Source organism: Balearica regulorum, chromosome 1 (assembly GCF_011004875.1).
Source record: "Balearica regulorum gibbericeps isolate bBalReg1 chromosome 1, bBalReg1.pri, whole genome shotgun sequence".
NCBI classification, from domain to species: Eukaryota; Metazoa; Chordata; class Aves; order Gruiformes; family Gruidae; genus Balearica; species Balearica regulorum.
Genome location: NC_046184.1, coordinates 181164583 through 181185311, shown reverse-complemented (window position 1 = coordinate 181185311; position 20729 = coordinate 181164583). Strand labels below are relative to the sequence as shown.

The window sequence follows — 20729 nt, the reverse complement described above, 5'->3', positions numbered from 1 at the left end:
CCTACACATCTATGACTATTTTAAATGACTTTAAGGCAAAGCTCTGCTAACTAACATTGAGTCTGAATTGTGGTTATAACTGTGTTCTGAGCTTTATACCAAAGGAGCTACTCAACAATAACCTGAATCAGCCTACTGTTTGCTTGTCAAATATAATTCATATATTTACAATAATAAGATAGTAATTCTTAGCCCCTCCCCTCAAAGATCATCCTTTTTAAAGGGAAAAGAAGAAAGCAAGCATTTAAATGCATAAAATGTAAAATCCTAGACAATCTATTGTCACAAAATTTAAAGATCCTTAGAAACAGACTGAGTTTGAGGAAAATATGCTATTTTTTTAAGCCAGGATAAGGAGCTCTGAGTTTAGCAGGGAATCTGCTTACAGACATAAATCTTGACACTGATCAAGTGCAGTAGGCAAATGAAAAATGAAACAAAATAAAATCTTGGGTCTGGATTTTGCATGGAAAGAGCATTATAAATATAGAAAAATTGTTAGAATATTTAAGTCAACAACAAGCATCCTTTAAGCAGAAAACGCAGTAGTATTTAAAAAAGGTAGAGTTTAGGTTTTTCCCCTTTAGGTTATACATGCATAAAAGAGGCTCAGTTTTAAATTACATTCATTGTTATTAGGAAATAACAGAAAGAAATAAACCACAGATAATAATTCAAAGCTCCATTATCCTTAGCATGTCCTAAGAATTTAGGATGTGCAAAGTAAAATTTCTGATATGAGTATCAGATACCATTTGAGGAAGAAAATTATTTTTAGTTTGTTCAATAACTGAAAGATTACAAAAACTATTTCTAAGAAACATTAGGCATAAAATAAACAGACTGTACCATGAACATTGTCCTGAAGTTATTTAAGTCTGTTAAAAACTCCTCCACTGAAACTTTCTTCAGATCAATGGCATAATATCGCATCACGTTCTGATAGAGTTTTTCCATGTTCTCATGCATCCTTGAAAGTTTCTGAAAATCTTCTTTGGCATGAACTAGAAAGCTGTACATTGCTGTTAAGGCTGCAAGAATACTCAGTGAATCCAGTCAAACCCACAGGTTTTACTTAACATTGATCTGTATTTCATACGTATTTTTTCATTTGCATCAAATGAAGTATCAAAATAATTCCTTCCATTTCATATATGCTCTCTAGTATTTACTGTGTATATTAGGCCTATGAATAAATCAGGGTGCTTTCATCAATTTTTCTCAACCACTTTAAAGATTATGCTATTACATATAATTTTGTATGAAATGAAATGTATGGGACTAATCTAACTTAAAGTAGTTTATTATGTAGTTTATTTAGTTTCACTGTGTCCTTATTTAAGCTAAAGGTTTAGATATATAAATTACAATTTACATGGAATTTAGGTACAGATACCAATAACTAACCTGAATATTTTAATATATCAAGAAATAGTATAGTTTCTACAGAAATTAGACTAAAAATAGAAATGTTAATAAACAACAGTATTAAAAGTAAAAACCGTGAAAGATTAAAAACTTCATCTTAACAGCTTTTTTTTTTTTTTTTTTTTTTTTAAATGCTGTTGTAGCAACAGCAATGCATTAATTTCTGTTCCTGGTGGCTGCATCAGGTATTTATGCTTTTTGTAAGGCTACATGCAATGTCAATACAACTTAATTAAATTGGAGGTGAAAACAATAGAACTACTTCTACAAGAGATAGACAATTTATAAACTGCACCAAAATACTGCATAACATAAATGAAATGAAAAAAATCATGTTTATTCAAGACTTTTTTATAATATATTTTGTTCAAGAAGCTCAAAGAAGAAATATTGTGTGTTGTCATTTCCTTATGTAGGACAACTTCATAAAGTGTTTACTTTAATGGAATGGTAGCTAAACAAATATTCATGTTCCATGGTTTTCCTGCTACAGGAAAGGCTATAAAAGACAAGAAATGGAAATTTTACCTTTACTCCCAATTGCCTACCCCAACTATTGCAAAAGAGAATTTACTGTATTTGTGTACTTCATACTACAGGTACATACACTATGGTCAGTTTATTTTATGAAGCACAAGATTTTTAAACAAGTGCATTAAAATCTAGACAAATAGAATTTTTGTCCGCCGTGCTGTTTTAAACACACAGTAACAATTTACTGCTGGGTGATTGCTTTCACTTTTCAGGTTTTTTGTGATGTATTCCTTCTTTTAGTTTTGTTTAGAGGCTGAATCCCACTGGAATTTCTCTATTAAATGTCCTTCTGGTTTGTTAACACTGCTTTTAAAATACCAAGTAGGTAATGATTTTCTTTTTGTGATTTAGAATCTATGCCAGAAGGTCATACAATAACGTTCTCAGACACATGCAGGAAAGGATAAGTAACGCACTTTCACAACATTCAAGTTAGTCACTACAATGGCTATTACCTGGGCCTGTAAGGGCAGAATAGTCTCCACTATGACAGTCTTGTAGAAAAGGACTATCTAAAGCCTAGATTTCAATGATTTTAAGTGACACATCTTCCATCATGCCCAACCACTTGATTTCAAACTTTCTTTTTCTCTGACAAGTCTCCTTAGCCAGTATGAGCTTCTTTCCATGTCTCTATTGACTTTACATGATGCAGCTCGTGAGCAGCTTCAAACTGCCTGTGCTGACTGGCTAGCAACAGCTCAAAGAGAATTGATTTTGCTGGCCCGCTTTTTCTTCCACACCAATTTGAATTTCTCTCCTCTACATAGCTCCCAAGATGCACATAGCTTACAGGAAACTACCCTCCAGACTTGAGTTTATATAAAATTATTAAGGATGTTAAAAAACTATTGGAGGGACAACAAGGAAAGCTGATGAAAGATTAGTATGTAACAGCTGCCCAAATATTAAAAAAAAAAAAAAAAGGATTATGAGAAACAAGACATGACAAAAGATATGTTAGGACCATCAAAAGAAATCTCAGTAGTTCAAAAAAAAAACCAAAACAAACCCACCTCAAAACAACAAAAAACTGTAACAAAGGAAAATAGTAAAATTAATGCTAAATGAAACTAGAAACAAACATTTCTACATCCTGCTTTATTTTTGATCCTACAATTTAGGATACTTATTATTTGTGATTCTTAGATCATTAACAGAACTTAGGGAAAACTACGCTATTTTTTGTGATAATGAGGCTGTTTATTTCCAGAGTGCAAGGGTAAAGGAAAATCAGATAAATTTGTTTTGTTCTCACTATGTCTAAATGAGATATATCATAACATTTCAGTAACTTTTTTCAGTTTTCTACGAAGGAAAAAAAACATGATAAAAATAGTTAAAATTATCAAGAAAATGTATACTTCATCTTATAAATAAATGATATGCCAGAGTATATACTGAAAAGAAAACTTGGGGGGGTGGGGAACTGGGCAACCTGTTCCAGTGTTTCACCACCCTCAATCACTACCAAAAATATAGTCCATATTAGAGTCCATATAGGCTGTTTAGTTTATCCTGTTAAAATTGACTCCCCTTGAATACATGATGCACAATTTTAAACCCAAAATGCAGCATTCCAGAAAGATGGTTTACTATCCAACATTGCAATGCCAGGCACAATGAATCCTGAGATTTTTATTTTCCATCTGGTGCATTATGGGATATCCTAAGCTCTTGGCATTCTACTGAGACTATGCTTCAATTTAGGTATTTCTAATAAGTCCTCTTCCTTTTTTGCTTAAATACGGCTTTTGTTAGCCAGCACTAGCTAAACTGGAGACAACAGGGAATACTACCGAGTACAGCAATCCCAACTGTAATTATTATGAACAGGTTGATATATATGCATTATCAGCTACACAATTCATTGGCTTTGGATGAATGAAGCCAGAAGTACAGAAGCACCGCAACACAGGTGGGAGGAAAAGGAAATCAAGAAGTTAGGTATTTGTTAACTTTTTCTGAAGTGGCTTCACTTCACAGACTGCCTTTTTGGACTCATGGGACTACAGATTATCATTCTGCTCATTAATGGAACAGGAAAGCAATGCAGGGCTGAGACAAGTAATATCTGTGGCAAAAATTCTAACTGCTGTATGTTTGGTCTTGCATATTCATGGCAGCTCTTTTCATAGTGAATTGCTTATCTGAACATTATACTGATTGTAATATATTGTGCTATATAAAATACTAATATAGAGCAGGGCATCAAGTCAAGTAAAAGCAGCTGTTACCCTAGAGAAGATAACAATCGATTTTAATCTGTACCAAACACTTCCTTAAAAGACCCCATATTCACTAGTTGTGATTTTTTTCACAAACTAACCTACGTATTAAGTGTAGACAATCCAAAAAAGGAATATGATTCCGCGTAAGAACAAAAGAATAACAGCTGCATAGATGCTGCATATATTTTAGCAGAATCTTCAAAATGGAACTGAGACTGCCACTACAGTCTCTGTGAAAACATGGCAAACTTTTCAAAGGCTGGTGCAAAAAGACATTGAGGTCACTTCAAACCAGAATTTCAACAAATTATTTTCTTCTAAGGCCAAAGGGTATGAATGTTGTAGAGGTCTGTTGAGGATTTCCCACATCAATTTCTTGGGAAGAGTTGCAATTGTCTGAAAAATACATGTCATAGAGACTTCCTTTTATATTCATACAGCAGGTTCAACAGTAAAATTCCATATCTGAATATTGTAGTTCAAGAAACACATAGAAATGTTTAGATTTTTAAATTAGCACCTTCTGAAGAGTCTCTGTCACATAATACCTTTTCCTTGACTCATTCCTACTTATCTCTATGTTATAATACTAAAACAAATCAACATGTATTCGTATCACACAGAGCTGCTGCATTCGGTTTGTATACCCCATATAGTATGAGCAAAACCAGTGCTAGCTTTAATACATGCCTGAAGACCAGATATTAAAGACCTGTATAAAGAAATTATATACTTAAATTTACATTGTTTGTCAAAGTCCTATCTCATTACCTGTTGACACAGTCAATGTCTTGACCCTCTCCCAAAGAGCAACATAAATCTTTTTTCACCTAACAAGCTCAGGTCCTGTAATCTTTCAAAGTCCTTAGGATGCTAGGACATCTTACAGACTTCAGCTTGTTTATGTTGCACAGAAGGAAATTCAAATTATGAGGTAGATTAAGTAACCGACAGTTTAGAGGCAGCATGTAGTCTCCTCTTTATAGTTGAAATGGGTTTCTTCTACCCCACTCCAATCAGGCTTTGACTGGGGTAAGTGCCATTCGTTCCCTTTTTGCAATGTCAATAAATAAACAGCAAGAAAAGAAGAATAGAGAACTGATCAAAAAGAAAGGACTCTGTTCCTAGCTGAAAGGCAGCAACCAACTTGTCTCTCAAGTATTGTTTCTATAAGCTTCTGTGAACATCTCCATCAACACTACATTCAGTGGTAGGCTGAAACTTGTCAAGAGTTTCTCAGCTGGTACTTAGAAAATCATGAGATGCAAGCTGGACTGATAAAGAGCATGTTGACTAAATTACTTAATTAAGCTTTTAATATGCAATTTAAATACTCTCCATAAACCCACTAAATTTTTATTTTGAGCATGCAAGTGTATTTTGTTCACTGTGCTTTTTATTGAACATTTCACTCAACGGATTTAATACTCTAAATCAGTATCAGTTCAATATTCTTTCACTTTCCTAATTAAAGCAAACAAAAGAACTGCAATAATAACTATAATTTCTTTTCAGCTAGTATACATAAGATGACTGACAAACTAGCACAATCTAATAAATAGGAGAAATATTCATAATTATAGACTTTGTCAATAAAAGAGTGCACCAACTGTGCATATATCTGACTTCCTAAAGAAACAAGAATGCTAATCAGTTCATTAGGGGCCTTTGGGTTGTGATATTTAGCAACAGGATGTAATAGCCTACTTGTCCGTGGAGCCTAATTGTACTCAGGATGAAAAATTATTTCCAACAAAGCACCATCCTTCCTTTTTCAGATTTCCTGCTGGTTTCTTTTTATGAGCTGCATGCCTTTCAAGACATCAGCATCATTCAGCTTTCCTTGTCATAGGAATAAAAGTAAAGACAGGTCCAGGCTTCATCACGCTGTGCAGGATTATCTAACCTTTACATCAAACCTTTTTTGCTTTGGAATTTATTAAAGTTCCTGTTTTTCTAAAAGTGAGCTTCTTTAATTAGCGTGTTCACAGACATTACTAGAATCCATGTGCAACTTTACTGTTCGGAAATTACTGCCTGTCTGCTGCGAGAGGTAGTAGGTGAAGACAAACTATTCCTGTTCATAATATTTACTGTTGCAAACATTGTATTTGAATAGTCTAATACAATGAAATACATAGTATGGCTAGTTTTACCGGTACTGATTTATTCTGAGTAAGACCAAATATTCATCTCACCTGTTTCTGACATCAGTCAATACCAGATGATTAGGGAAAACAAGAAGGAAACTTGGTAAGTACAGCATGATGATTCAACTGATGTAGTATTTGGTTTCCAGTCTGTATGCTAGTGATTCTTCTGAGCTAAAACTACCTCTGGACTATTGTGTTTCAGAGTTCCAGACGTACTACCTTTAGCTCATCATCTAAGCCTTATATGCAATTCATTTACATTTTCAGCCTCTACAACATCCTAAAAGTAAATGCTAAAGTTTAATTGTTATGTAAGAAAACATTTCTGTTACTATGTTATAACCTGCTGGACAGTTTTTACATGGGAAACGAACAGAACAACCTCACCAACAAAATACCACCTTATAAAAAATTAGTAGCAACACTGAAAGTTTACAGATAACCCACAGAGTCCAGAGAAGGCCTAAAGCTAAGTTGTAAACACTTTGGTTGCAGCTAGTCTACTGAAGAGGAAAGTGGCCCTCATGCAGCAAGAACCAGTATGTCCACTTGGCCTCAGGGTTCCTTACCATCTTTTATTTAATAGTATGAGTTTAATCAAGAGGACTGTCTCCTGAGTCCCCCCTGTATTTGTACATAGCAAAGTAGTCTTCCGGCTAGGTAATAACCCAACCATGCCTGCAGAGGAAATTTCAACATGTTTCTCTATCTGCAGGTATTTCTGCTTCCAGATTACTATCAGTGCCAAGCATATGTGACCATCATCTGGTAGGGATGTTTAAGTGAAAAAATGGGGTTTTTTCTGCTTTAATTAAGTACCACCATATCACAAAGTTTTCTTATGAGAGAGTCAGTACAGCTGACTGCAGGGGTTGGAATAAATAGTGAAAAAAGGAATTCTGGCAAAAATAAGACCAGAAACCAGTTTTCATATGCTATGAATCTCATTAAATAAGAGAAATTTTTTGATTCTCTGGTTGCATGTACAAAAACATTCACAGTGTAATGCACAGTGGTAATGTATACACTAGAAAACAAATAAACAGAGGGTCACAGACATATTTTTCTAAGATACTCTCACATGAATAATCATTTAACGCTAAAGTGAAGTGCTTAACATTGCTATTAAAACTACTTTCCACCAAGCTAAGAAACTTATACACAGCGTAAAACCTGACAGTAAGCATTTTTCTCCTGATTCTATCCACTACACATGAATCATTTAATTGAACTGTTCACGTATTAGTTTTCGAGGGGACAGAGAGTTATGTTTTTCAAAAATAAATGCTACAGACTAGACAGAAGTTATGCAAAGAAATTTAAAGTTTAAGGTAATGAAGTTAAATTACTTCTGGTTTTTTTGTGTTTTTTTTAAAGAATACTCCAAAGGATATTGACATTTTTGCTACAAACTTATCGTGCTTATCTTCAGGAACTGGAAAAGTCTGCAAATCCTTCTCAAGCTGTTGGAGTTGCCTCTCCATATGCTTCAGGCTCTTCTCCAGGTTTTCTGCTGAGACTAAAATACAGAACATTCATTCTGTTAACACCTTAAACAAGAAACAATTTTGTAAAATACATGACTTAAAACCTTACCCAAATCAGCATTCTATGTTTTTAATCCTGAAATAAAAGCACACTGAACAATTTACAAGACAAGGTGAGGGGGTCACTCTACAACATTCAGTTCCCCTCACTTAGGCAGTTGCCTTTTTCTGATTAGATATATGCTGCTTCAACACTGTATTTTGTTTTACTTTTATGTCTAAGGTTTTGCACTGCAATTAACAGTCTGTTTTAAATAACCTGAGATATATGTATGCCAGTCTGCCTCTTCTGATTAACTAAAGGACAAGTTCTGAAGCTACTCCAAGAACCACAAAGCTTTCTTCAATCTCATTCTGTTAAAACAGAAAATACGAACAATTGCATGGAAGATCAGGAAGAAAATAAGACCCTCAAAACATAGAGAAAATGGGGCTATTAAACACCTACGCACAAAACCTAAGACTCTATTTCCTAGTTTGAAAGTTCGATGCCTGGTAAAAAACACAACAGAATTTGTCAGAGCGAAAAGTGCTCGCCAAGCTGGAGGGATGTGCAAGCACTTGAGAGAGTGCAGCAGAGCAAAACAGGGACTTAGGAAAAAGAAAAGAGTAGACAGGAAACATCAGGGATTTATAGAAGGATGCAGAAAACCTGCAAATTTTCTTTATCAGAAAAAGAGAAATACAACTTTCAGCCATTTGAAGCAATGCACAGAATCTGAACACTTGATCTGTAAACAGTTGATTAAAATATCAAGACCATAAGAGTAACCTGAGGATAACTCCCGTTAGCATGTATTCTATCTTGGATTTATATTATTGGAATCAGTTAGTTTATTTCCTGATTGTTTATGAATTAAACTAAACATGTAAATATGTTCTGTAGAAACAATATGTAGAGATAAGAACATACTCTGAATTTTAGACAAATGACTTTTTTCTTTTTTTAAAAAAATATTATTTATTTATAATATACTGTACCTATAAAGGTAAAGCTACCTTTAACTTCATCTAAAAAGTCCCCAGAGAAAGTTTGAGGCCCTATAACCTTATTAGGATCTGTAGTGGATCCATGATTTCATCCTCTGAGAATTATGTGATGGAAAATATAAGATACACAGACCGAATACATCTTTCTCTCATAAAAGCCTGACAATCCCCAAACGGAGAGAGTAAAATGTTGCATAGCAACTACAATTCCATTCATAGCAGAAAGGTTAACACAACTATAAAATGATCAAAGGCAACCTGTTAAAATGCTAATGTAACCTAAAAAATACCCCAAACCAACCACCAAACAATTTGGAGATAATCAACTTTTCTAAAAAAGAATAAAGTAATACAAATATATGTTGGCATTATAATTTATAACTCATCATTTGGTTTATAATCATAATTTTTAAAACCCTCTCTTTACTCCAAAACACTGCTTCCCAAGTGTATGTTAGACTTGGCAGATTTTCACTCAGTGATTGGTAAGCCCAAATCATCACCAGGTAGGTCAGTTGGCTTCAGTAGTTAAGAAACTGCCTTGTTTGGGAAGCAGAGCTAAAATTAGAAGCTGACAATGTTGACTACATATATCTTTCAGTCTTCACAGGTTCCAGAAACAAACCTGATTTTAATAGGGCATACTTCTGCTGTCATAAGAAGCCTTTGAGGGTAGGCACACACAATTTTAAGACACTGATTTACTTAGAAAGCTGCTAAGAAACACAAAATATAATACCTTGTACTTAATGTAACTGTCAATAGGACTCTTCATAATATAGTCTTGCATAAAAAAGAGTTCACAGCATAAAATTAAAGTGACATACTTACAAAATGTCAGAATGATGAGACTCAGCAAGTACACAAGTTTAAAAACAAACCTAAAAACCAAACCAAAAAACCCATCCCATAAAAAGAGAAACCTCTACATCAATTGCAGGAAGGAGCTGAATAACAGCTACATTCTTTTACCTAGATTTTAAAAAAAAAAAAAAAATAAAAAAATAAAAATCCAACCACCCACAACTCAGTGCTAGAGCTGATTAACGGGTTGTATACAAGAGATTTTCGAATTCTTGCTTCCAGCAAAGCCAATCTTGTATTTCTGTTACTTCAGTTCTTTTGACCTTGAACAGTTACATATTTGATCAAGAATCCTTACATCTCTATTGTGTTCTGAAGGGTATTTTTCCTCTGTCACAGATATAAAAAACACAAAAATTCAGCATTCCTTTGATTTCAGCAGTGCACAATTATCAGATATATTTTCCTTTAAGACTATATTTCTGATAACAGCCTCAAGCAGAGGCTAGCTCACAATATGCTGGTATTAGTTTGGTACTATTGCCTTTGCAACTTCCAATTTAGTGAAAACAGATGAAAAAAAAATCTAATCTATAAATATAAGCAGCTCTTCAACAACAAGATCACATGAAATACCCGCCAACCTTCACTCAAGCCCCTCTAGAAAATATGGTATAAAATCTGAAGGGAAAAAGAAGAGTGGCAGAAGAGGAAAAAAAAGATCCCTAACTTTGTCCTCGAAGCCTGGGAGGATTCAGATATAAACCCAAGCCCAATTGAAGTAAGCAACTCATCTGATAGTTTGGAAACAAAGACTGGGGTTTGGAATGTTAGTGAGCCCACAAAACCACGTTGTTCCTTGAATACAATGCATGTGTGATGGAACACTCTCACTTACACCCTCTGAACTCTCATACCTCTTTTTCAAAAAAACTCTTGGTATTTTCATAGGCAATAATTAGATTTCCTCACCTTCTGCCTTTCATGGTTAAAAATCTTTGTCCTTTAAGTTTCCTCTCATGGTTCAGGTTTTCTAATACCATGATTATTCCAGAAGCCTCTTCACCTGCTTCTGTTTTAAAACCTTTCTGCATAGTACTTCAGGTCATGACTCACCAGCCCTTTTAATGTTTGCATTACTATTTCTACAGTTCTACTGGAAATACCTTATCTGTTTATGTCATGACAAAATATCCTTTTTTCTTGACCAAAACTCTTATTACAGTATCAAGATGCATGATCTTGTACTTCATACTATTTATTTTCATTTCTTTTATTCTGCTTCCTCAGGATCATTCAGTGATGACAACCCAATTCCCCTCTCAGCTGGCAAAGCTGTCTAACCCTTTGTCAGATATGCTTATTGGTTCAATACCACAATAATTTTTTTGCCATATTCCTTTCATACAGTACGTTTCTTCCTCTTTTTATTCTAATGAATATTCTCCCACTTTACATAATATCAAATGCTTGCCTGAAGTCAACATAGATTTCATGTGTTAAAAAAAAGAAAAATGAGTCAATAGTCTGCTACCAATAAATTAATTTCTATTTCATGCTACGCTCACTAACCTCCACATGTTTGATTATTCTTTGCTCTATAAACTTTCATATCATTAAGGTCAGATAAAGAGATGTGTAATTGCCTAAATCATTCTTTTCCCCTCAGTTTCTTAAATGTTCTGTAGTCACATAGCATTACTGTAGCCACAGCAAAACTTGGTTAAAAATGTGCTTACTAAACTTCTTGTCCTATATCTCAGTTATCTCAGAATACAGAAATGGAAAGTGGTATTTACAATATAAAAATATGGTACTCTGATTTTTTTATTTCAATAAATTTCTGTGGACATATTTTGCTCCCTCCTACCTCATCCCCAGATCATAATTCTTGCTTAAAATTAAAGCAATATTTCATCTAGTTTTGATATTACACCTATTTTATCTTAAATCCTAGATAAAAACGCAAAGCAATACTACTTGTGTGCTCTCTCATTTATATTGCTGTAAACCTTCTGTTACTTTTTGCACCAGATATTTCAGCTGGTATTTCAGAAAACCTACGAGCAGGCCACCCTGTATGACAGTCGTCTTGGATGGTTGCAATCTCCATATGAAGAGAAACTTCCTCTTGCCTACAAATATTTTGCTTCCCTTGTGCTATTCTGGCCACTACATTTTGAGGGCAGAGTGTGACAGTGACATGCCTGATGTAGAAAAATACACGATATTATATTAAAAAATCTGAATATATATCTTGCTTTTGCCATTTGAACTTCATACTGGACTGATGGACAGAATTTTCTGATTAATTCTCTGAAATTGTGTCCTGAATTTTGGCTGGGATAGAGTTAATTTTCACAAGAAGCTGGGAAGGGATACAGCCAGGACAGCTGACCCATACTAGCCAAAGAGGGTATTCCATACCATATGATGTCATGCTCAGCATAAAAGCGCGCTAGCCGGGGAGGGGTTGTATGGCTCTGGGAGATTCTGTGTGAGGTCCTGTATGGTCGTTGGGTGAAAAACTGCATTGTGTATCACCTGGTTTGTATATTCTAAGTACTAGGGGTGTTATTTTCCTCTACCTTTGGTGTCCCAGTAAACTGTCCTTATCCCAATCCACGAGTTTTACCTTTTACTTCCGATTTTGTTCCCATCCCATTGGGGCAGGGAGGAGTGAGCCAGTGGCTGTGTGGTGCTCAGCTGCCGGCTGGGGCTAAACCACAAGTTTCAAAGTAGTAACCATCAGTGATTCCACACATCTCACCCAAAAAGCTCACTCCAAAAGCAGGATGGAGAGCACAGACAATGCAAAGAATGTTTCTGCCATGAACAAGACTCACACATTATCTTTATCTTCCTTTGTTATCCTATGAAACTGTCTTTATCTCAGCCCACGAGTTTTTCTTTTTTCCCATTCTCCTCCTCATCCCACTGAGTGGGGGAATAAGTGAGCAGCTGCGTGGTGCTTAGCTGCTGGTTAGGGTTAAACCATGACAAATGCATAAGCATTTTTGTACCCCGTTCCCTAGTAATATTAATACCATCACCAGTAGGAATAAGCCTCAGACCTTATACTAACTGTGTCCTGTGCTACCTACACAAAAGCCCCGTTGCACTAGAGTGGTTATAAACTTCTTTTGAGAACCTCCCAGGTGAAATGCAGCCTGACACAACATGTCTCTTTTTACAATGTACAGTTTAAGCTCAGAACTTGAAAATCCAGGCAAAAGTTGAAAACAGAAACCTCTAAATGACAAACAATTCACTGATGATCAGGGTTGTGGTTTAACCCAGCTGGCAGCTAAAGCAATCACACAGCCGTTTGCTCAACACCACCCCCTCCAGTGGGATGGGAGAGAGAATTGAAAATGAAAAAATAAAACAAACAAACAAACCAACAACAAAAAAACCCCTTGTGGCTTGAGATAAAGACAGTTTAATAGGACAGAAAAGGAAGATCATCATCATCATCATCAAAACAAGTGATGAACAGCACAATTTCTCACCACTCAAAGCCAAAGCTCAGCAAGTTCCTGAGATGTCTGGCCAACCCCCCAGTTATATACAGACCATAATGTCATATGGCATGGAACATCCCTTTGGCCAGTTTGGGTGAGCTGCCCTGGCTATGTCCCCTCCCAGCTTCTTGGGCACCCCTCTCCTTCTTGGTGGCAAGGCAATACCTGAAGTTGAAAAGTCCCTAACTGCTTAGCAACAACTGAAATATTAGTGTGTTATCAACATTATTCTCATCCTAAATCCAAACCACAGCACTATACCAGCTGCTAGGAAAAAAAATTAACTCTATCCCTGCTGAAACCAGGATAATCAGTTATTCGTCACTGGATTGCTAGTGAAAGAAAGAGGCAGCTACTAAGGCAAGGGTAAAAAATGGCCAAGCAACAGAATACTGCACCTGCCCCAGCATGGGGAGGTAATATCCCCCCCACCGTGTTCTACCATACACAGTGATACGGTGCAATGGTGGACTAACAAGAGACAAAATCATCTTATAAAAGAAGAAATCAAATTTGGAGAAGGGAAGAGAACGAAGACCCTCACATCAGTTGTGGCTTCCCTTACTGAAGAGCTCTTGAGCCTCATCACCTCGACCCTTGGGGGCACAGACCATGAAGTACCGTGCTGACTGCAGTGTACAGTATATTCACAGCTAATTTAGGATATGACTGTTAATAACTAATTGCTTTGAATACACAGTGATAGTGTTTAATAATGATTAAGAATGAACCATTAGCATGAAATGCTCATGAATAGTGGTCTAGTAAAGTTTAAAACTAGCCAGATTTATCAGTCTTCTAAACAATCCCATCACTAACACCTCGAGACAGATATATAGGTAGTGAGATACACAAGCCCACACATACATATATGCACTTGCAATACTTCCCTACTCATTAAAATTAAGCTTTCTTACCTTCAAGAGTCTATACATCTGCACGATGTATCCAGCTTTTCTATTCCATTGCCCTTTCTGACATTTTAAGTTTCCTCTTGCAACTGATTTCTGCATAACCCACTTGAGATTTTTTCTTTGTCTTTTAGCAGATACCTACATTTTTCCCCTATAGAGTATCAATAATATTCTATTTGTCTTAATCTCACTATCACTTAAAATGCTATACAGCAATGAAATCTCTCAGTAACAGCTAGATATTTATACCCAGTTGAATTAATATGAAATTAAAAGTACTGAACAGCTTTATCTGAATCCTGATCTGTCTACACATTTAAATAACTGAGGGCTCAAGAACTGCACCAGGGATTGGCCATGATACTTAACTGCTGGATCACTGGAAGACAATAGAGAAAGAAAGCTACTTTCATGGACTACTGACATACTTCAGTATCATATTAGAAACTGAAGCACTGTTTTGGTAAAAATGTGCAAATTCTGAAACTCTTGCTTAATATTTGACTTGCTAATTCATGCTTGTAAGACATGCATATAGTTCTGTGCCCTAAAGAAACAGAATATTTCACTTACATTTTAGTATTCATTGCATAATCATATCTTAAAATTACCTGCCCAATAACAGGACTGTGCGCAACTTAAAGCCACAAACATTAAAAGAAATGAGACCATTTGCAATAAATACACAACAGTATTGCATACGTTGCATCAGCTTTTAAAATCAAAATTTTTATATTGTGAAATGCACTCAGACAAAAAAAAAAAGAAAAAACAAACCAAAAAAGAAACCATAAAACCTAGAAAGCATATTTAATTACTTATTTTGAACCAGGCTCAATTCATTATAAAATGGTTCTGACAGAAATATGGCAAGTCTGTACTACGCTAATGTAGGACTTGTGTCCCAATAGAGCAAGAGTTTTTGATCCATTAGAGGTATAGACAGGGGTGCAAAAAAATCAATAAACACAAAATTGTAGAAATATTTACAGGTGTACTTAAGCCACACCCCCACAAATTTCCCATGAATTTCCCTTTGCAAATACTTAATGTCCCTGGTATGGAATCTTAAATGGTGCAGTAGCACATTTTTGTGTCTTACATGGTGCATTTCTGGTAAACAGATATATTTTTTTAGCCTAAGATTGTTTAGATTAAAAAAAAAAAAGTCCTCTTCAAATAATTTAAAAAACAATAGCCACAAAGTAACTTGCTCTTTCAGTCTTCTATAAGAAACTCTTTCACACAATTTAGAGCTTGAAATACTTCTAATCTAACCAATGCATTCATGGACAAATATTTACTTTATAACTTCCTCTATTGCTTAATGTGCTATAATACTGTAAAATTAATCCCTAAAACCACTACGTTTTGTTTTTATTCTTTGTCTGTCATTACATTGTTACAGTTCAGAATTTATTTTAAGGTTAATACCATTACTTTACAGATTGAAAGCCAAATCAACCCAAATTTTCAATTCCTATTACTGTTTGTTTCTTGACGCATAAAATTTAGTATTTGCTATTTTGAGTGCCACATTTATATAATCATTGTTACAAGCAATCTACCTCCGTCTTAAAGCATATGGTTGTTTATTTTCCACAAAGGAAAATATGTCTCAGGAAGGGAATTCTGCAACCTTACTCTTCTGATAGTTAGGCATATTGATTCCAAACTAATTTGTACTTGTAGTAATGTAATTAAATGAATTATTTTTCTCTTCTTTATTACTCCCATACTCACATTTTGGTCCTCTTTCTGATTGTGATATTCTAACCCTCCTCTGCATTAACAACAGCTCTTAATTTTGTCTAATCACCTCATTTCACTAGGACATTTCTACTCCTAGTAACAGTAAATCTTTACTGAAGTAACAGTAAATCATTAGAAATCACAATGGGTACAACTGTTCCCCAGACAAGCAAGTTCCTTTATAAAATTAAGTACTACATTCTTGTTCATGCAGTTATTTCGCTAATTCTCTTTTTTTTCAATTTTGATAGCAATTTTGCATGGAGTATAAAATCAAATTCTTTACTATCTATGATAAAATCTCTGAAATTAAGTCCACATTTCTTTTAAGATTCTTTTTTTCACTTGATGTAAGGAATGCTTAGTTTGTTTAGCTGTCTCTAGACTAACTTACAAGAGTATTCAATAGCTCTTGCAAAACATACATTGGCTTCTTTCCATGTAAACTAAGGCATAAAATATGGCTGATACCTCCCTTAGGTCCTGTTTTGATATGCTACCAACAAGATCACAGACTAAGAAATTAGAAGTTCTCATAGATAAACTATGAGATTTTCATTCAGAAAATCATAGAATGATAGAATGGTTTGGGTTGGAAGGGACCTCAAAGATCATCTAGTTCCAACCCCCCTACCATGGGCAGGGACACCCACCACTAGACCAGGTTGCCCAAAGCCCCATCCAACCTGGCCTTGAACACTTCCAGGGAGAGGGCATCTACAGCCTCCCTGGGCAACCTCTGCCACTGCCTCATCACCTTCATACAGAAGAATTTCTTCCTTATATCTAATCTAAATCTACCCTCCTTCAGTTTAAGGCCATTACCCCTTGTCCTATCACTACATGCCCTTGTAAAAAGTCCCTCCTCATCTTTCCTGTACACTCCCTTTATGTACTGGAAGGCCGTAATTAGGTCTCCCTGGAGCCTTCTCTTCTCCAGGCTGAACAACCCCAACTCTCTCAGCCTGTCCTCATAGGAGAGGTGCTCCAGCCCTCTGATCAGCTTCATGGCCCTCCTCTGGTCCTGCTCGAGCAGGTCCATGTCTTTCTTATGTTGGGAGTCCCAGAGCTGAACACAGTACTCCAGGTGGGGTCAGGATAAACCCTGTGTTTTCACTGTAAGAGTGATTCATGAGATTTTGTGACTGTTACTACTAGATTTTGAGTTACAGCCCTGTGTGTACCAGAAAGTTGCAACATAAGCCATTTGTCACATTATTCTCTTGCCATTCATGGAAATCTCCCTATAGCTACTTTCAACTCTATTTCATAAACCTAACAAAAACCTTTCAAAAACCTAACAAAGACGAACTGTATATCTTAAGTGAAGCTACCTACCTAATAGCTGAAATAATTTAACATCTAAGAATGAACAAGGATACTGTTCCCTTTTCAATATTCTGAAGAACTCTTTTTACTCTCTTCCTGAAGAGGCATCAAAAAAAGAAAATTGAGGTAACAGATATAGAATAAAAAAATGGACTTCTAAAAATGGACCTCTGGTTGGTAGCTAGTGTTCTGGTTATTCTTCATAGCCATCATTCTTGAAAACTATGTTTTGAGGCAGAAAAACATCCCATACAGAATGTAAAAAAAACCCTGGAAAATAAACTTTGCATTTAAAAAAAAAAATTCTAAAAAAAAAAAGATACATAATTAAGATTGTTACCATGTTAGTTACAAACAGTTTTAAAGTACATCTTTGAATAACCTACCATTCCACACTATGAATCTGCTATAAAAACTTAGAAACTTATATAATCTGCAAGACAGTGGAACCATCTATTGATTTTGGTACTGATTGAGTATAATTGAATAACTCATGAAGTTTGTAATGTTTTCTGAAAGCACAGAAAAAAAAACCCCAGCCAAATCAACACAACAATCCTGTGTTTTCAATACCTGAAAACACACTCTGTGAATTCGCTACTTAAGACAAAACAAAAAGCCCAAACAATGCATAGCAAAAAGTATGTTATTTAATAGTACTGAGAAATTTGCCAGAAGCTTTTAAAAATGCTGTAATAGGAAAAACATCCCTTCCTTTTGACATATAGATTACTTATAGCATATATATTAATATTGTTCTCTCATGTTGTCCTAATGTTTTTAAATATTGTAGGTGGGGGTGTTCTGTTTTTAATGAATATAGATTAAACTTCACATTTACAATTTGGTTTCTAGCTTTAAAAAAAAAAAAAAGTGAAATAATCTATTAAAAAAACTGAATAAAGTTTCAAAAAAGGGAAAATGGATAAGTTACTCGTAAAGCAACAATGAGTAATGACTTTTAGAGGAAGGAAAACCTGCAGTTTTATATTGTTATTACAGTATGAAAGGAAGACTTTATACACTATTACCTGTAAGGTCTGTGTAAATTAGAGTCAATCAAATAAAACAGCAGCCTGGATAAATGCAATATAAATCTTTAGAATACCATAAAATAAGAACTGTGCTAAATTACCAAAATATTTCTTCTCTGGAATACTACTAGAAAAGCAGGAAAGTCATTATGTTTAGAAGAAAAGACAGCTTTGATTATATGAATCTTCAGGAACTGTCATATCAGTAAGCTCATTAGCTGCAATGAAAGTTCCTCCTGCTGATCTAAGAGTAGTTAAAAAACAGGATTTGTTATACTTCAAAGCAAAAAGGTATCTTTAATTCATGTACTGTAACAGCGAATTAAGCCTACTTCTAGTATTACAAAAGTAGAAACTAAAACTTTAGCACATCATAGAAAAAACCCCAAATTAAATATCCTGAAGTAAACTTACAACTGCATAGGTCACATGTCCTTGCTACTTGCCTGTCAGTTATATTTAAAAATATATATATATCTTATCGAATAACTAATTTACATATTATGAATTTTTTATCATTTATAAAATACCATAAAGTACATGTTAGCTTCACAACTAACAGACTTTGTCACTGCTCCTAAAGTCTCGCAAGCTCTGTTAACAGCTTACTATATGACACTTACCGGAAAATATTTAATGAAATGAAAGGAGCAAGAATTTTTGTCCAGTGTTTATAAAGTTTTCTGTTAATATTGTTTAAATGGCATTTACACACTTTTCTGCCACATGAATTTTGGTTTATAATTTAAAGGGCACTTGCAAATAATACCTTTATGCCACATATAAAATGTGAAATTATTGTATTTACAGAAATGAATATGTAGATAGGAAATAAAAACAACTAAATAAAAAAATCGGTTGTAACAAAGGTATGCAAGAAAAGAATATTCTATCAAACTTCACTGATTTATTCCTTGGAATTACTTTTAAAAATTACTTCAGAGTACAAAGTCCAGTGAAACCATGAAAGCAAGGTCATACCAACACCTCTACAAGACCCTAATATTTGCTAGGACTAAAGGTAGAGAACGGATTCAAAAACAAATACTGGAACAAAATGCAGCCTATATGGTTCACAGAAAAATTGAACATTATATCGGTATAATACAAACCCAGAAAACATTGATGTATCTCCTCACCCAACAAATTTGACCAACAAAGCAGCATATATGTAAACAGAACCTTGCTATCAGATGAAAGGGAAAACTCAGACTGACTTCCTTTCCTTTGTACTATCTATAACTCTTAGCTGTAACCTTTGGATCCAATGGTTTTCCAAATTTACTGGAACTCTGAACTGCCTTAGATAAATAGAACCCAGGATGGATTATTCTTCTGAAGCACTAAGTAGAGTTTCTTGGAATGGAGGAGATGATCTAAGCCCTCAATACCCCAATTCTGTTCTAGCATGACCAGTATTTCTTCTGGAAAAAGCATATTTGACTAGACGATCATCAAAATAAAAGATTTTTTATCACTTCCCCTCTATCACTCTCCTTAGCAACCATAATGATGCCTTGTAACATCTGCTGTGTTTCCCAGCTCACTGCAGAAGCCTCAATGCAAATTATTCACCATAATGCCTGGTCAACTTGTTAGTCTTCATCAGTGTATCAGTAAGTTATATCAGACCAGGTGAATCCATTATCACAGATTCACAGATATTTTTTTTTTGACTGACCTTTTGGTAAGCTCAAGCAAAAATAGACACTTCATTAAAAATTTACTGTGCAAAACTTCGTGCATATTAAATCAACTTGCTTCATAAAAATATACTTCTGCAAAAGTAATAAAAGGTTTTTTAAAAACCCCATAAGCTGCAGTCTTTGGGATCTACTGGATTTTCCAAAATTCCAGTGCAGGAGGAGTCTTTCAAAACAAAATGGAATTTTTCAGGTAGGGAAACAAATATAAACACACATATTGATACATTAATCTGTTAAAGATATCCTAATACTTTGTCTTTTTCATACAGTAAAACTGAAACACAAAACATTTCATAACACACTGAAGTAAATTCAGTATATAAACATGAAAACGTGGCCATTGATTTCTATCCTCCAACATACTGAGTGACATCAAAGATTCATCTAGTCAGTAGCAGATACCTAGGAAAGAACAGAAAACCTGGACTAAGTGATCATTACTGGCTACTCTTCAAATCATCAGTGTTTTCTATGTCAGAAGCCCCCCAGAAGACAATCAGAAGCTTCATGTAAGATGACTGTCTACATTGAAATAATGGCTTCTAATAAGGAATATTTTAGTTTTTCTGGCTGATATACAAAATTCAACCACACTACAGACAATAACATATTAGTAATGAAAAAAAAAAAAATTATCAGTGGCCAGTTAACACTGGGTTCTATGAAAATAATGCATAAAATACTGAATTTATATACAGCAGAAATTCCTTCTATTACCAGTACAAACAGTTAGGTTGAAGGGCTTGAAGCATTTGACAGTTATTTCAAAATACTTGAACTTCT

At 34.8% G+C, this 20729-nt stretch overlaps 1 protein-coding gene across 2 annotated transcripts in view; it reads right to left on the bottom strand.

The window, feature by feature from the left end:
* The window catches only part of DIAPH3 (diaphanous related formin 3), a 257984-nt gene that overhangs the window by 89791 nt on the left and 147464 nt on the right, over nt 1–20729 (bottom strand). For both annotated transcript variants that reach the window (XM_075741732.1, XM_075741731.1), the window contains 2 exons: nt 7741–7865; nt 850–1014 (listed from right to left, as the gene is read on the bottom strand). In XM_075741732.1, coding sequence (XP_075597847.1) covers nt 850–1014; nt 7741–7865 — 290 coding nt within the window. The remainder of the gene's footprint in view (nt 1–849; nt 1015–7740; nt 7866–20729) is intronic.